The sequence below is a fragment of the Chelonia mydas genome, chromosome 3 (genome assembly GCF_015237465.2).
Source record: "Chelonia mydas isolate rCheMyd1 chromosome 3, rCheMyd1.pri.v2, whole genome shotgun sequence".
Taxonomy (NCBI): Eukaryota; Metazoa; Chordata; order Testudines; family Cheloniidae; genus Chelonia; species Chelonia mydas.
The window spans coordinates 154,580,419-154,596,790 of record NC_057851.1 but is presented as its reverse complement, the minus strand read 5'-3'; the positions used below and the strand labels follow the sequence as shown (position 1 = coordinate 154,596,790).

Here is a 16,372-nt window from a genome sequence, read left to right as displayed (position 1 = left end):
TTTGGTCCCTAATTGACCCAGAATGGAGTCATACCTGTGACGTGGAGATGGTAGGCCACACATTAGATAACAGCTCAGTTATCTGTATGTGCTCAATAGTCTGCCAGAGCTTCAAGTTTGGTCTGAATGCTTTCTCTAACTAGTAAAGCTTGGAAGAGGCACTGAACCTATAACAACAGCCTGGCCTCCTGTACAATTCCTGGATCAGAGAAACACTTGAGTAAACCTGAGGTCCAGCAAAAATGACTACCTACATCTAGCAGACAGATGGCAGATGCACTGTTTGATACATGCCCTTGTCTACAGTCAGACATAAAGAGAGGCCTAAATCCAAACCTGGGAAAACAAGAGAGAATACTTTAATGCAAATAATAAAAATGGTAAGAGTACAATACTGGCTAGACACACCAGTTAGGACAGTGGCCCAACTGTGCTGTACAAAAACATAGTAAAAGACTTTCTTCACCCTGATGATTTTAGACTCTAAGGAAAGTTACAATGATCTAAGCCAGGAGTCAGCAACCTTTGAGAAGTGATGTGCCAAGTCTTCATTTATTTACTGTAATTTAAGGTTTTGCATGCCAGTAATACATTTTACATTTACAGGGGCCGGCTGCCGGAACCCCAGACCAGCAGCGGGGGCGGCAGACGGAACCCCAGACCAGTAATGGGCTCAGCCCACTGCCAGTGTGGGGTTCCAGCCGCTGGCCCCTGCCAGCCGGGGTCCCAGTCACTGACCCCGCTCAGCCTGCTGCCGGCCCGGAGTTCCATCCATCCAGGCCAGCAGTGGCCCGAGTGGGGCTGGCAGCCGGGACCCCAGACTGGCAGCAGGCTGAGCCACTAAAAATCAGCTCATGTGCAGCCTTTGGCACGCGTGCCACAGGTTGCCAACCCATGCTATAAGCTAAGGCATGAATTTAAACTGATATAGTTATACTGGTACAAGCCCTCCCATGCAGACATTCTTATTTCAGTATAAGAGGCCTTTTTGGGTTTATCTTAAGTCACTTGGGGAGGGGCTTAAGGAGTTTAGTAATGACTAATCCGAGATTGTCTGTAGAACTCAAGAACAAAAAAGGTAAACCAGGACAGTTTAATTCTGTTTTTAACTTTTAAAAAAAGTATCTGTTTTCCCACCATCATCATTAAGCAGCTGAAGGTCCCAATAGATCCTACTACATTTTTATACTACTCATCACTATGGTATCTGACCCACATTCAAACAATTATCTAATCTTGCATGCAAACTCCATGGGAAATATACCATCCTTGATCTGACAGACACTGGAGAATTATTGTCCTTGCCAAGATTTCACTTTGAAAGACAGGGGAGCAAAGAGACCTGATTTATTGTCACCGAGATTATCATGATGCAATCAGACAAAAGCCCATTTAAACTGAATAATTATGTATATACATTTATTTTATTGTTGAAGTTACTTTCTGTCTCCAGTGATACATTAAGAAAAGTCAAGATGATATGCCAGCAGGAGAGAAATTTCTTCTCCATTGCTTATCGCTAGCCACATAGGTGATTATTTTATTTTTATTTTTATTTATTTTTTTTACAGAGCAAGAGAAATATTTAAGAAATGCTAAAGAATAAGCGTTACCTTATTCTCTTTCACAGCATACAGGTTGATGAAGGACAGAGAACACCCTGGGGACAGATCTCTCTCCCTCTGCCCCCCACACCAAACGATTTCCCCCCACCCAAAACAGGTAGACAGCACAAATGCATTTTCAATTAGATCTTGAAATGAAATCAAATAAAGGCTGGATTTGCCTCTAAGGCTCAGCATTCCAGCATGGGTGCACAACCTTTGCAGCCCCAATACATCTGGAACCACAGCTACTACTACACCCTTTTACAGGACATTGCATGCGCTCCTTCTCAGGGGAGGCCTGCTTTGCTGACCAGTGCAGAAGGTATGTGGGCCATTATTCCGCTTTCCTTCTGAAGAGGGCAACGAGAGCTAGCCTCAAGCAGTCATACTCCCTGGTGCAAAGACTGGATCTCTATTAGGCTCCTGTGCAGGGGGCTCAAAGGGGATGTGTGTGGAAGTACTTTACACCTCCCTTTTTAAAGTACTTTGAGATCTACTGATGAAGAGTTCTATATAAGACCGAGGCAGGGATGGGCACAATCTTTAAGCACAATCTTTAAGAGAAATACTAACATGCAGTTCTATTAACTTAGTATGACAGAAGGTGAGTGGAGCTAGACAGAAATTAGATTAGAAAAATGTCACAATTCATAGCCACTGAAACCACAGAATGGTTGTCAGTGACCACGCAGGGAATTTTTCATTCCAAATGTGAAGTTATCCTCTAAAATGTATTCTACCTGCCCCTAAGGACACCAAAAATTACAAATTATTTTAGGTCTTTGGAATTAAGATCTTCTAAAAAGGCTTAAAAATGCATTTCACACAATCCCAGACTATATACTAAACAACTAGACTTGCATAGTGCAGGAAGCAAGCCAAAGGCTCTGAGGCCCCAAAATTCCACTTGAATTTTTATGACCTTATTGCCATTACAAGTAATACCCAAGGTAACTATAACAAAGAAATTAGAGGAAAAACCCTCCATTTTTACGTTGTGCATTTCACAGCACTTTATATAGAATGAATTTCAGTTTCCCTGTTCAGTCCAATTAGTTTTCCCTGTTTGTGGGGGATTGCACAGCAAGAGGGGAGAAAAAAAAACAACATTTTTTTAAAAACAGGAAAATGTGATTTTAAAACTACAAAAATTGGTAGAGGGACTTATGGGCAGATGCAGTACTTGGAACAACTTAACTCACTGTTGAAAAAGACCAGTATTCCAATTGATGGTGTCCCTTTAGTGACAGCTCTTCTATTTGTATTCTGAAAAATTTAAACTTTTATTTGGCCAGAACCAATGAGAGATGACAGGTGTTCTGCTCCTCATGTCAGTTTTATTTGAGAGCACACAGCATGTCAGAATTGGGTTTTGCACAGAGGAAGGTTAAAACACATATCCATTCCCTGGGAAAAGCATAGTAATCAAAAATATTTTCCCAAGCCCAAAAAAGACACTCATCTTCTCCCAAGATCAAACAATTTCTGGCTCAAGTATTCACAATTACATGTGTGCAATTTACATGTGCAAGCACCACATCTGCTCTATCAAAATGGATAATCCTTCATGCAAGGGACCAGACAATTTCACAAAGTACCTTAGTCAGATTGATTACAATAAATATTTGAAAATTAGGCCTGCAACTCTATGCCCAAATTTGAATTTCTAATACTACTTAAGTTTTTAAGCAAAAGCCCAGTTTCTAATAAATTTAACTTCAGCATCTTTACTGGAAATCCATACTCGTACACCTATTGTATTCACCACAATCCCTTAAAAGCAATGCCTCCTAAGGGTTATGTTTATATCTTTTCTCAACAGAAACCTTCCCACCTAGGTTTGGTTGGCCCAGTATCCTCCAAGAGTTCAAGCAGATTATGTTTATGACTTTTAACTAGTTTAACTACTTTCACCACTTAATCATCTTCCCACTGTTCCATTTAGACTTTATATGCTTGTCTTACCTTTCTTGCTCTTGCCATTCTGTAGGGCCATTTCCTGTCTCAAGGCACAAACTGAAGCTTCACGCACTAGAGCAGAAAGATCTGCCCCCCTAGAGACAGATACAAATAGAATGGATCATTTTAGGATACATTTCTATCCATCATCTCTATTTGTGATGACATACATACAGCCAGGAGAATGCAAAAGATGCAGAGAAAGTATAAAAAGTGTATTTGTTTAAAAAAAAAAATTGCTGGTTATAAAAAGCATCTGAAATCAAGTGGTGATCAAGGTGAGTTTAAAGATCTACTTCTCTCAGTAATTTACACACCTTGGGGTTGGGAATGCAGAAAATAGAGAATTTGGTACAAAGGTTATATATGCTTCACAAAAAACAATAGTTGAGTTAGATTCACTCAGAGGATCCTATATCACTTGGAAGATTATAAACTACAGTGCATTTCATCCTGAATAAACCTGACACAGAGACAAGAGGAGGGAACAGCTGGCTTATTGATTCTTCACTGAAATGTGCACTCCTGAGACCCACCTAATGCATCCAGAATAGGTATTTCAGACATTAAATTTGGCTCTGAATTTATTTTGTAGGCAAGAACCAAGTACAGCAGCTGTTCCTAGCTTTTTTTAAGTCAGAGTTGCATCTCACAATGGATTGGCACGTGGACATTCCCTATCCCCATGCAACTGTTGTTGTTCTCCAGGGAAGAGGGGAACAGGGCAGCAGTTATGCTGTGAGAAGCTGAAGGCCAAGTATGAAAATCATCAGAAGTATACCTAGAAATTGCTTTGGAAACCCAGATATGTAAGTAGATCAGAAATGTTTAGAAAGACGCTATTAGGTTTATTTCTTTTATTTTGTAAGGCTTGTGAATGCCTTTGTGCTAACCCCAGATTGCTTTTGTTTTGCTTGTAACCTTTATGCTGAACCTCAAGAGAGCTATCTTGATGCTTAATTTTTGTAATTGTTTCTTTTAAGATCTAGCAAAAAGCCTAAGTTCCAGATGTATTTCCCTTCTTTTGGGGTTTAATAAAATTTACCTTTTTAAAGAACAGGATTGGATTTTTGTGTCCCTAAGAGGTTTGTTCATACATTATTTAATTGGCTGGTGGCAACAGCTGATTTCCTTTGTTTTTTTTCCTCCGTTCTTCCCAGGAAGGGGGGTGAAAGGGCTTGAGGGTACACCACAGGAAGAAATTCCCATGTTTTCCTTCCTGGGTTCTCAAAAGGGGGGTTTTCTTTTTGCACTTGGGTGGTGGCAGCATCTACCCATCCAAGGTCAGAGAGAAGCTGTGACCTTGGGAGTTTAATACCAGCCTGGAGTAGCCAGTATTAACTTTAAAAATCCTTGCGGGCCCCCACCTTCTGCACTCGAAGTGCCAGACTGGGGAATCAGCCTTGACATGGGCTTGTACTCTTCACTTTGCTCTCTCCCCAGGCTTCACCTCCTCTCCTCTATTTCATTTTCCACCAGCTGAGCCTGGCAGGCCACCAGCTGCCTTGTGTTATATCTTTTAACCCCACTGGAATTACCAAGCAGTTTTTTCTGATCACGCCCCCACCTCCTTACCAACAGCTGGGACCGGGAAAAGTGGGAGCCTGTGCTCATTTAAAGTATTGTCAAAGAACCTTGCTTGTAGGGGCTATTATAGACTGGGGTCATGTCTGGGTCTAACTGGGAAACACGTGTTGTTTTGTGACCTCCATTTTGTGATCATAATAATCATTGTGACTTTCACTTGGCAGTGCAACTTCCAGATTGGATTAAGACACCCACATGGGGTTGAAAACCATTCTAATCCTGACAAGGTCAGTCTGTCCTGGACACAGTGTCCTCATGCTATGGTGGGGGACACCACCACATGCAAGTGGACCAGACTAAGAAGATGGAAGCTAGGAAGGGCTGCCTGGCCTAGGGCCACTAACCAGCCCTCAGACTAACAGGGGGAGGAGGAGGGTGAGATCAGAGCAGGAGGGCTGTGTTATTTTCCAAAGATCCGTAACTCTCAAGTGCTTTCAAGAGTAAAAGTATCTGTGGTAAAGAAACTCTTTTGTTGGTAGGAAAATTGGTACATCAATTTTTCCATAACAGCCACCTCCCTTTAAAAACAAAAACCATTCATCTGCAGCTGGACTTACTTAAATAATTAAACAACTCCCTTGCTGAGCCTGTGTTCCTTGCTTTAATGCCATAGTGTCCCAGAAGGGTTTCATTAGATTCCCTAGCTCCCACAGCCAGGTGGGCTCTAGTGGAGAACATGTCTAAGCAACGTGGGCTCAGAAGGCTGTGGCACCAGTTCTGCGGGCTCAGGCACCTGGATTGCTGGGTTCCACTGTGCAAGAAAGGTGTCAGACATGAAGTCTGCACTAGGGAGTGTGCCTGAGAGACCCAGAGCTAAGAACAGTGATCAGTCAGGACCCAGAACAAGGGGGCTTAGAAGTACATGGGCCGGGGATTGGAATTGATTTACAGCAGCCCATCCAGAGGGGGAGACTGGGCCAAGTTGTAACAGGAGCACCCAGCACCCTCATCTTTTATTTATAAATACACATCCATCTCATAGAGTTAGCTTCACTGCTAGAAGGATCTGATAAGTTTCTCAGCCCTGAACTTTCATCCAGGATCTCATCTCACATCTTGAATACTGCAATATCCTTTTCCTCTGGCTTTGACAAATGCAGTCTTGCCACTCGGATATCCATTCACAATGCTGCTGCAGAGATGACTTTTCTATCTTGTCACTTTGACCACATCACCCCTCTCCACACATCCTTCCATTGACTCCCCCTTCTCTATTGCATCCGACATAAACTGCTTGTCTTCACTTTCAAGGCCTTTAACAAACTATCCCCGCTCTACCTATCATCTCTCATTCACTTGAGACTGTGATGCCAGCTTTCTTTGCCCAACTGTTAAATTTTCAAATAAGCACCGTTGCGTGCTCTCCAATGTTGCCCCTCATGCTTCGATGGAGCTTCCCATAAATATCTGCAAAGCCACCTCATTATCCTTCAACACTCTCCTTAAAACTCTCCTTTCCCATGATGTCTACAAAAAACCACCACCACACCCTGGCAACAGTTAGGCCACCAATACACTGATATCACTACCTATTATATAGGGCAATACTGTCTCATGGTTTCCTTGTACTTTCCCATCTGTCTGTCTCCACCTGTGGTCTCTTATCTTATACTTAGATTGTAAATTTTTTGGGGTAGGGACAATGTTTTTGTTCTGTGTACAGTGCCTAGCACCATGGGATCCTCCCCAATGACTAGGGCTCCTAGGCACTACAGTAATAATTACTTTAACCATAACATCAACCACCTTAATTTTTTTACACTGAACATTATTTTTATTGCACAGTACAGAGATTAAGAGTGCAAAGTCTTTAGGGGAGCAATTATTACCTCAAAGAATATTTAAGATTAACTAATCAATCGTGTCTATCAGTTTGAAGCTTTGACGAGTGGTGCAGTGCTCTGGGTTTGCAAATGACTGATAAAAGTGCTTATCAAATTTGCATCAAATCATTCCTTTGGACATTTGTACTACATGAAGGCTCCTCGAAATAAAATATGTCTCCAATACTCTGTGTCACATACAATACAAACTTTACCCATTTCTGTGAACTAACTCAGAGAACAAGCTATGTTTACCAGTTTTGCCTACCCACTTTTACCACCTTTAACTGTGGATCCAGTTTAGAGATAGGTTTCACATTTCGTATCTGTGGTTAAGTGTAAACATCACAGAAATAGAGACAAGGCAATGAAAAAAGGACACAGTGGCCATTCCTAAGCTACAGTAGAGTCAGGCACCACCAGACTATTGTGTAGGAAGAGGAAACCTGCACCATCTACAACGTCTTAGTAAATCCCTGGAAAAACTTCAAGTGTAAGTGACGGAAACAGAGGGAAAGGCGTTTGAACCCTGAGAGTCAGCAAGTCCAACGTTCCTGTTAATAATAATGTAAAACACATTAACATGAGTAAAACATTTCTCACTGCATGCATTAGAATTAAAAATAGAAGACACTCACGTATAGCAATCACAACGCCGATCATAAGCAATTTCTTCAAGGTTTACATCAATATCCAAAGGGGGTCGGGTACCATCCTAAGGAGTTGGGGGTGATGGGAGAAGAAAAGAAATGGTATTTTTTTAGAAATAAGAAACCTCCAAAGTGACTATCACACAAAGATCATGTGGTCAGGCTGTACAATTTCCTGATTAGCAGGGGATTAGTACACCTCAGAAATGGACAAGAATGAAGATCAGGTCTGCAGAACCATTTGACACTGCACTGATTCAGAAAACGACGCTGAATTCCAGTGCTGATGCTAGATGAGTCAAGTTCAGCATTACCCTTACAGAGAGGAGGAGGACTGTCCAATTATGCTGTTCACAATTCAAGAAGAATGTTGAAAAATTGGAGAGGATTCAGAGAAAAGCTACAGGAATACAGGATGGGAAAACATGATTTATAGGGAAAAACTCAAGGAGCTCAATCTATTTATCTGATCACAGAGAGGGTTAAGGGGTAACTTGATCACAGTCTACAAGAACGTGGGCCACAGAAATTTGATAATTGGAGTGCTGTTCAATCTAGCAAACAAAAGTATATAACAAGATACACTGGCTGAAAGTTGAAGCTAGACAAATTCAGACTGAAAATAAGCTACGAATTTTTAATAGTAAGGGTAATTAATCACTGAAACAATTTACCAAGGGTTGTACTGGATTCATCATCACTGGAAATACTTAAATAAATAAAGATTCCCTGCCCCCCCCCCCCCCCCCCCCAATATGTGCTATATTTCAAACAGGAATTCAAGGAAATTAAGCAGGAAGTCAGAGATAATCACAGTTGTTCCCTTTGGTTTTGGATTAATGTAAAGCAGGGGTGAGCAAACTACAGCCCACGGGCTGCGTCTCGCCGGTCAGACATTTTAATCCAGCCCTCGAGCTCCCGCCAGGGAGTGGGGTCAGGGGCTTGCCCCACTCCATGCATGCTGTGGCTCTGCGTAGCTCCCAGAAGCAGCAGGATGTGTCTCCTCCAGCACCTATGCGTAGGGGCAGCCAGGGGGCTCCACACACTGCCCCTGCCCCAAGCAGCACCCCCACAGCTCCCATTGGCTGGTAACCACAGCCAATGGGAGCTGCAGGGGCAGCGCCTGCGGACGGGGCAGTGTGCAGAGCCACCTGGCCGCGTCTCCACTTAGGAGCTGGAGGGAGGACAAGCTGCTGCTACCAGGAGCTGCTTGAGGTAAGCGTCACCCAGAGCCTGCACTCGACCTCCTTCTGCGCCCCAACCTCCAGCCCCAGCCCTGATCCCCCTCCCATCTTCCGAACCACTAAATCCCAGCCTGGAGCACCCTCCTGCACCCCAAACTCCTCATACCCCTCATACCCAGCCCCACCCCACAGCATGGGCCCCAACCCCCTGCCCCAGCGGAGCCCCCTCCCACACCCTGAACTCATTTCTGGCCCCATCTCAGAGCCCTCATCCCTCCCAACCACCTGCCCCAGCCCAGAGCCCCCTCCCACACCCCAAACACCTCATCCCCAGCCCCACCCCAGAGCCCGTCCCTCCAGCCAGAACCCTGACCCCGCCCCCCCACTCCAACCCCCAATTTTGTGAGCATGCATGGCCCGCCATACAATTTCCATACCCAGATGTGGCCCTCAGGCCAAAAAGTTTGCCCACCCAGATATAAAGTGTTACAGAACTATGTCTCTACTTCCTCTCCTCCTTTATACAGATATTCTTAAAGCACGGTGTAAGGTCAACAATGTTGGTTAGCCAAATGTTTTCCAGCTTTATTTAAGAGAAATTTTTCTGGGGAAGAAGTAGACTGAAATCAAATAATGGAGAAACATATGCAGCATAGTTGTAGCCATGTTGGTCCCAGGATATTAGAGAGACAAGGTCGGTGAGGTAATATCTTTTATTGGACCATTTTCTGTTGGTGAGAGAGACAAGCTTTTGAGCCACACAGAGCTCTTCTTATCATAGAATCATAGAATATCAGGGTTGGAAGGGACCTCAGGAGGTCATGTAGTCCAACCCCCTGCTCAAAGCAGGACCAATCCCCAATTAAATCATCCCAGCCAGGGCTTTGTCAAGCCTGACCTTAAAAATTTCTAAGGAAGGAGATTCTACCACCTCCCTAGGTAACGCATTCCAGTGTTTCACCACCCTCCTAGTGAAAAAGTTTTTCCTAATATCCAACCTAAACCTCCCCCACTGCAACTTGAGACCATTACTCCTTGTCCTGTGCTCTTCTACCACTGAGAATAGTCTAGAACCATCCTCTTTGGAACCACCTCTCAGGTAGTTGAAGCAGCTATCAAATCCCCCCTCATTCTTCTCTTCTGCAGACTAAAAATCCCAGTCCCCTCAGCCTCTCCTCATAAGTCATGTGTTCCAGACCCCTAATCATTTTTGTTGCCCTTCGCTGGATTTCCAATTTTTCCACATCCTTCTTGTAGTGTGGGGCTCAAAACTGAACTCAGTACTCCAGATGAGGCCACACCAATGTCGAATAGAGGGGAACGATCACGTCCCTCGATCTGCTGGCTATGCCCCTACTTATACATCCCAAAATGCCATTGGCCTTCTTGGCAACAAGGGCACACTGTTGACTCATATCCAGCTTCTCGTCCACTGTCACCCCTAGGTTCTTCAGGCCTGGGAAAGGTATTCCCAGTGTCACAGCTAAACGAAAGGTGGAACAGATTGTTTAGCATAAGTAGCACATATTCTAAGGAACCATTCAAGGTAGAGTAGCCTGTTAACAGCTCTGCAGTCCTAGGACAAGAAGAGGCAGTTAGTGGGTTTCAGACTGTTGTAACAAGCCATAAGTCCAGTGTCTCTGTTCTGAACACCTGCACAATGCTTTCAAAAGATGAGCCTCGGAGCTTAAGTTCGTAACTCTGCTAGATGCTAAAAATCACAGACTGAACAGAGACACTGCATTTATGGCAAGATTTCTATACCAGCTTGAATTTGTACTATTACCCATTGTGCCATGTGCATCTAAACTAGACTGTAAACTCAATAGTGATGACACCTGTCTTATGTTTTATACAGTGTTGAGCACATTGTCAGTGCTCAAACAAGGGTCCATGTATCCACACTTTTCAGGTTTATGTATCCAGAATGTATGGCTGAATTCCTTGCAATGTGCTGAAAAAACATCTTATCCCCTATTTTAACATGTAATATTTTCCACTCTCCATGGCTACATAATTCAGCATGGAACACTACAACCTAAGAGTGAGATTACTCAATAGATATTTTATAGTTGCTTGTAAACCAAATTGTTTTCTGTGAAGTCTCTCTCTGAGAAGGTCCATCTTTACGCAATATAACCAGCAGCTGAACATTTAAAGAAGAAAAACCCCAGTGGTCTTACAGTACAGGAGAGTCATAATTGGAACAGCCTTACTTTTTCATATTATGATGTTTTTCTCAGCAGGTAAATTTTGGACAATTCAATTTTCAGAAGTGGTTACATTTATACTTGATCTTTCATCTGAAGAATCCCATCTACACCCAATATCACCACTGAAAAGCAGCTACCTATGCCAGTGGTTCTCAACCAGGGGTACATGTACCCCTGGGGGTGCACAGAGGTCTTCCAGGGGGTGACATCAACTCATCTAGATATTTGCCTAGTTTTACAACAGGCTACTTAAAAAGCACTAGCGAAGTCAGTAAAAACTAAAATTTCATACAGACAATGACTTGTTTATACTGCTCTATATACTATACACTGAAATGTAAGTACAATATTTATATTCCAATTGATTTATTTTATAATTATATGGTAAAAATAAGGAAGTAAGCAATGTTTCAGTAATAGCGTGCTGTGACACTTTTGTATTTTTATGTCTGACTTTATAAGCAAGTACTTTTTAAGTGAGGTGAAACTTGGGGGTACGCAACACAAATCAGACTCCTGAAAGGGGTACAGTAGACTGGAAAGATTGAGAGCTACTGACCTATTCTACCTGCAGATTAGTACAGGGAGGGAGAAGTTTTGAACAGAGACCCTGGGGACAAGCTTCCATTCACATGACAAGTACTATGGGATCTTTACAGTGAACTGCATGGCCCTCAAGTTAGTTACTTTGGAAGACTGAAGGGCAGAGTTGACCATGGTGAGGTCTGAACCTATGGTTGAACTTGGGGATTAGCTTTTCAAAATCATCCTCTCATTTTCAGTAGGTTTTGGTATGGAGAATTAGTAGAAATTTCCAAGCAGTCTGCAATCTCCAATTCCAATAAGCATCAACTTTGCATTAGAACCCCACAGCTGTATCCTAGCTTCCCGCTTCCTGGATTGGCAGGAGTTGCGCTTGATAACAAGATGTTGCATTCAGTCCTCCAAATGGCTTAAGGGCTGGAACATTTTGCATCATTTCAGAACTCCTCCTCCCAATTGCTTCAGGCAAACTCTTCAGCTGGTGGCTAAAAGTGTTTAGATGGAAGGTGTGTACTGTGTGTGGGAGAAGACAGCAAGGGGCTTCTTAGAGCTCTAGTAGTGAAACACAACCCCACCCACCACCCCAGAAAAGGGATGGGTGAGAGCCACCCACTCAAAAACACATACCTCTATCCTGAATGTGTCTTATATTCGGGTATAACAAGTTTGAACACATGCATATAAAAAAGTAGTTTGATCACGCAGGTACTTTAAATATAATCTGCAAAAGGCTTGTGTCCTTTTTTGTTTAAGATGCAAAAAAAAGGCCTGAAAGGGTATGTCTCCCATAACCTTCCTACATACTATCACCTTTACCTGGAGAGGGTGTGTTGTTGTTTCTTTACGTTAGAAATACAGGTCTTTATCTAGTTTTAAAGACTTTCTGGTGACTGGAAAACTAGTGCAATGATTTAGGCTATGAGTCAGTCACAGATGCTGTGATTTTACAACACCTCCATGACTTCCTGAAAATTATAATTCAGCCCAACGCGGCAGGGCTGGGGCTCTCAGGGAAGGAACTTTTAGTCAAACTGTTTAAAACTTGTATCTACCGAAACACATTGAATTCCAATGCCTAAGACACACTTGGGTGTGTTGAATCTTTAAAAAATATTCCTTTCTTCCATCATTTAAAGAATTAGAGTAGCTCAAGACTTCTCCAAGATCCCCATAAATTCTCCAGCTGAATTGGGTGGGGAGGGCAAGAAGGGAGGAGATAAAGCCCAACCACAATAAAACATTTTCTTCCTCCAAAAAGCTTTTTGGGTCTTCTTTGTATATCACAAAACAACAACAAAAAATGGCACAAGCCCAATTTTTAGGAGATACTTAACAGGTCACCTTTAAAAAGAAATTGTTAAAATTACAACCCCATCCCCCATAATGTGTCCTCAAAACTGACTTGTTAAAAAAAACAAAAAAAACCACCCCAAAGAACAGTCCCCTCTATGGCTTCAGAGCCAATAACTGACAAGGTAACTAGGTTGTTTCAGGTAGGCTGAGTAAATGGAGAGAGGCTTATTTCCACAATGCTATTATACAAGAACAACGTGTGAGAAATATATTTGAAGCAAGTCAGAGTCCTAGTGGGAGTCAGACTCTTGCATGAGTCATGACAGAAGCAGACATGTTCCAATCTCTCTCCACATTTTGCCTTCCATTATGAGATTTATTAATAGCCCACATACATTCAACCACAACACTACCTACAATTTCAAGGGAGGTTTTGTGTTTTTTTTTTTTAAATCCTCTTTCACGGTTTCCTCCACATCATTCGTGGAGTCTTTAAAGTCCCATCCCTTTTTTAGATACAAGCCTCAGCCAATTTTTCAATTCAAGGAAATTTGACGGGACTCTTTCAGAGCCACCAACACACTAGTCCCTTAGTAAAAGGAAGAGGTGCTTCTGAATAATTCAAAACACTCTTCATATCTTATTACTGAGTCAGTATTGTTATGCTGTACTCTTTAGCTAGGAGAGAGAAACACACTGCAGCAGGAACAGAATCCAGGGCTCATGCTGGGCAGAGTAAGCCACTACCCACAGATGGAATCCACAATTTTAAAAAAATCTTTTTTTTACATATACCTCTTCCTGCAGCCCTAGCACACCCAAGTCTCCTATTGATCCCAATGGGAATTACATACACATAAATAACTACTGCTGCATAAGGTCTATAGCTGGAATTTGTGTCTAAAGTTTTATAATTCCACCATCAAACACCTTGGTGTGACAAAGATAGCAGACCCAACAGATATACAAAAGCATTGTATGCACATTCTTATGAAGGAATGAATCCCATTAATTTGTCCTAATTGTGAACATAACATGGGAACTAGCATTTTCAGTTTAATTCTCAAGTAAGGCAATTTTTGATCACCTATTATTGTTGGTCCATATCAACCTTAATCACTATGTTAAAAAAAAAAAGTTGGGTGCTTCTTCTAATTACTCTTTATTACCAGTTATTTTAATGTTTTGTCAAACTGGGCCCTGCAATTCTTCTGTGATTGTAGTTTGTATAGTATTATTCCATACAACTTAAAAAAAAGACAGTTACCTTTTTCCGTAACTGGTGTTCGAGATGTGTTGCTCATGTCTATTCCACAGTAAGTGTGCGTGCTTGCCACGCGCACCGGTGCCGGAAGTTTCTCCCCAGTACCTGAAAGGGGAGCACCGCTGCGCCCCCTGGAGTGGCACCTCCATGGCGCGGTATAAGGGGAGCTGTGTGCTCCCCCCCACCCTCGGTTCCTTCTTGCTGGACAACTCCGACAGAGGGGAAGGAAGGCGGGATGTGGAATAGACATGAGCAACACATCTCGAAGAACACCAGTTACGGAAAAAGGTAACTCTCTCTTCTTCTTCGAGTGATTGCTCATGTGTATTCCACAGTAGAGGATTCCAAGCTATATCTGTTGGAGATGGATAGGAGTTCACAGATCCCCAGGACGGAGTACAGCCCTACCGAACCCGGCATTGTCCCTGATTTGGGAGACGATCGCACAGTGCGAGGTGAACGTGTGAACAGAGGACCAGGCAGTGGCCCTACAGATGTCCTGAACTGGGATGTGGCCATGAAGGCAGCTGATGAGGCCTGTGCTTGCGTCGAGTGTGCCTTCACAATCAGTGGTGGGGGAACTCCTGCCAGATCACAACAGGTGCAGATGCACGAGGTGATCCAGCGAGAGAGGCGCTGGGTGGAGATCAACCGCCCCTTCATGTGCTCAGCCGAAGCAATAAACAGTTGTGAACACTTCCTGAACGGCTTAGTCCATTCCAGGTAAAAAGCCAGCGCCCTACGCACATCGAGCGTGCGGAGGAGGCGTTCCTCATTGGATGCGTGAGGCTTGGGGCAGAGGACAGGCAGGAAGATGTCCTGGCCCATGTGAAAGGCGGAGACCTTATCCTTGTGAAAAACCGTGTACGGGGGTCCAGAGGTCAGAGCCCTGAGCTCTGATACCCGCCTGACAGACGTGATGGCAACCAGGAAGGCCACTTTCCATGAAAGATGAGACCAGGAGCACGTGGCCAGAGGCTCGAAGGGGGGTCCCGTGAGATGGGACAACACCAAGTTCAGATCCCACTGTGGGACAGGGAACCTAGCATATGGGAAAAGACGGTCCAATCCCTTGAGGAACCATCTGGTCAAAGCATAGGAGAACACCGGACGACCTTGCACCGGCGGATGGAAGTCCAATATGGCCGCCAGGTGCACCCTGACCAAGCAGGGTGCCAGGCCCTGGGTCCAAAGGTGGAGGAGGTAATCCAGGATAAGCTGAATCGGGGCGGCCATCAGGGAAACACCCTGCTCAACAGCCCACCTGGAGAACCTGGACCACTTTGCCAAGTAGGCTCAGCTTGTGGATGGCCGCCGACTTTTCAGGAGGACGCGTTGGACCCCTTCCAAACACGTCCGCTCCTCCCCGCCTAGCCATTGAGCAGGCATGCTGTGAGGTGGAGAACCTCTAAGTTTGGGTGGAAGAGAGGGCCTCGGTTCTGGGAGAGCAAGTCCGGGCGAAGAGGCAATGGCTGCAGCAGGGCCACCACTAGGCTCATGAGGGTCCCGTACCAATGCTGCTGGGGCCAAGCCGGGGTAATTAAGATGACCCATGACTTGGGTAACTTCACTTTCTCTAGGACCTTGCTGATGAGGGGAAACAGGGGGAAGGCATAGAGAAGCTGGCCTGACCACGGCAGGAGGAAGGCATCTGAGATAGCACCCCGTCCTAAACCCCCTCTGGAGCAGAACCGGGTGCAACGATTCTTCTGCCTCGTCGCGAACAGGTCCACCTGGGGAATTCCCCACACTTGGAAGGTCTGTCGAGCCACCTCTGAGTGGAGAGACCACTTGTGCTGGGAAGAGAAATCCCTGCTCAAATGATCGGCCCATGTGTTGCGGGCTCCCGGCAGGTGGAAGGCCCTCAGGGAGACGTCGTGGGCTATACAGAAGTCCCACAGCCTAAGGGCTTCTTGGCAGAGGGCCAAGGACCGGGTCCCGCCTTGCCTGTTGATGTAAAACACGGAGGCCGTGTTGTCCATGAGGACCCTGATTATCTTGCCCTGTAAGTGTGAGCGGAAAGCCACACATGCCAGGCGTACCACCCTGAGCTCCCTGACGTTTATATGGATGGACAACTCCGTGGTCGACCACAGTCCTTGGGTCTGAACTGTCCCCATATGGGCCCCGCAACCCAGGTCTGATGCATCGGACACTAGCTCCAGTGACGGGGCCAAGTTCTGAAAGGGGACCCCTTGGAGCCTGTTGCTCGGGGAGGACCACCACCGTAGGGAGGTGATCACCGGGTC

The 16,372-nt window shown here is 44.4% G+C and overlaps 1 protein-coding gene across 1 annotated transcript in view; it reads right to left on the bottom strand.

The window, feature by feature from the left end:
- NVL (nuclear VCP like) overlaps window positions 1–16,372 on the bottom strand; it is a 69,763-nt gene that overhangs the window by 8,524 nt on the left and 44,867 nt on the right. The window contains exons 20-21 of the mRNA XM_027833815.3: window positions 7,615–7,691; window positions 3,573–3,661 (exon numbers count right to left, since the gene is read on the bottom strand). Of these exons, the coding sequence (XP_027689616.2) occupies window positions 3,573–3,661; window positions 7,615–7,691 (166 nt within the window). The remainder of the gene's footprint in view (window positions 1–3,572; window positions 3,662–7,614; window positions 7,692–16,372) is intronic.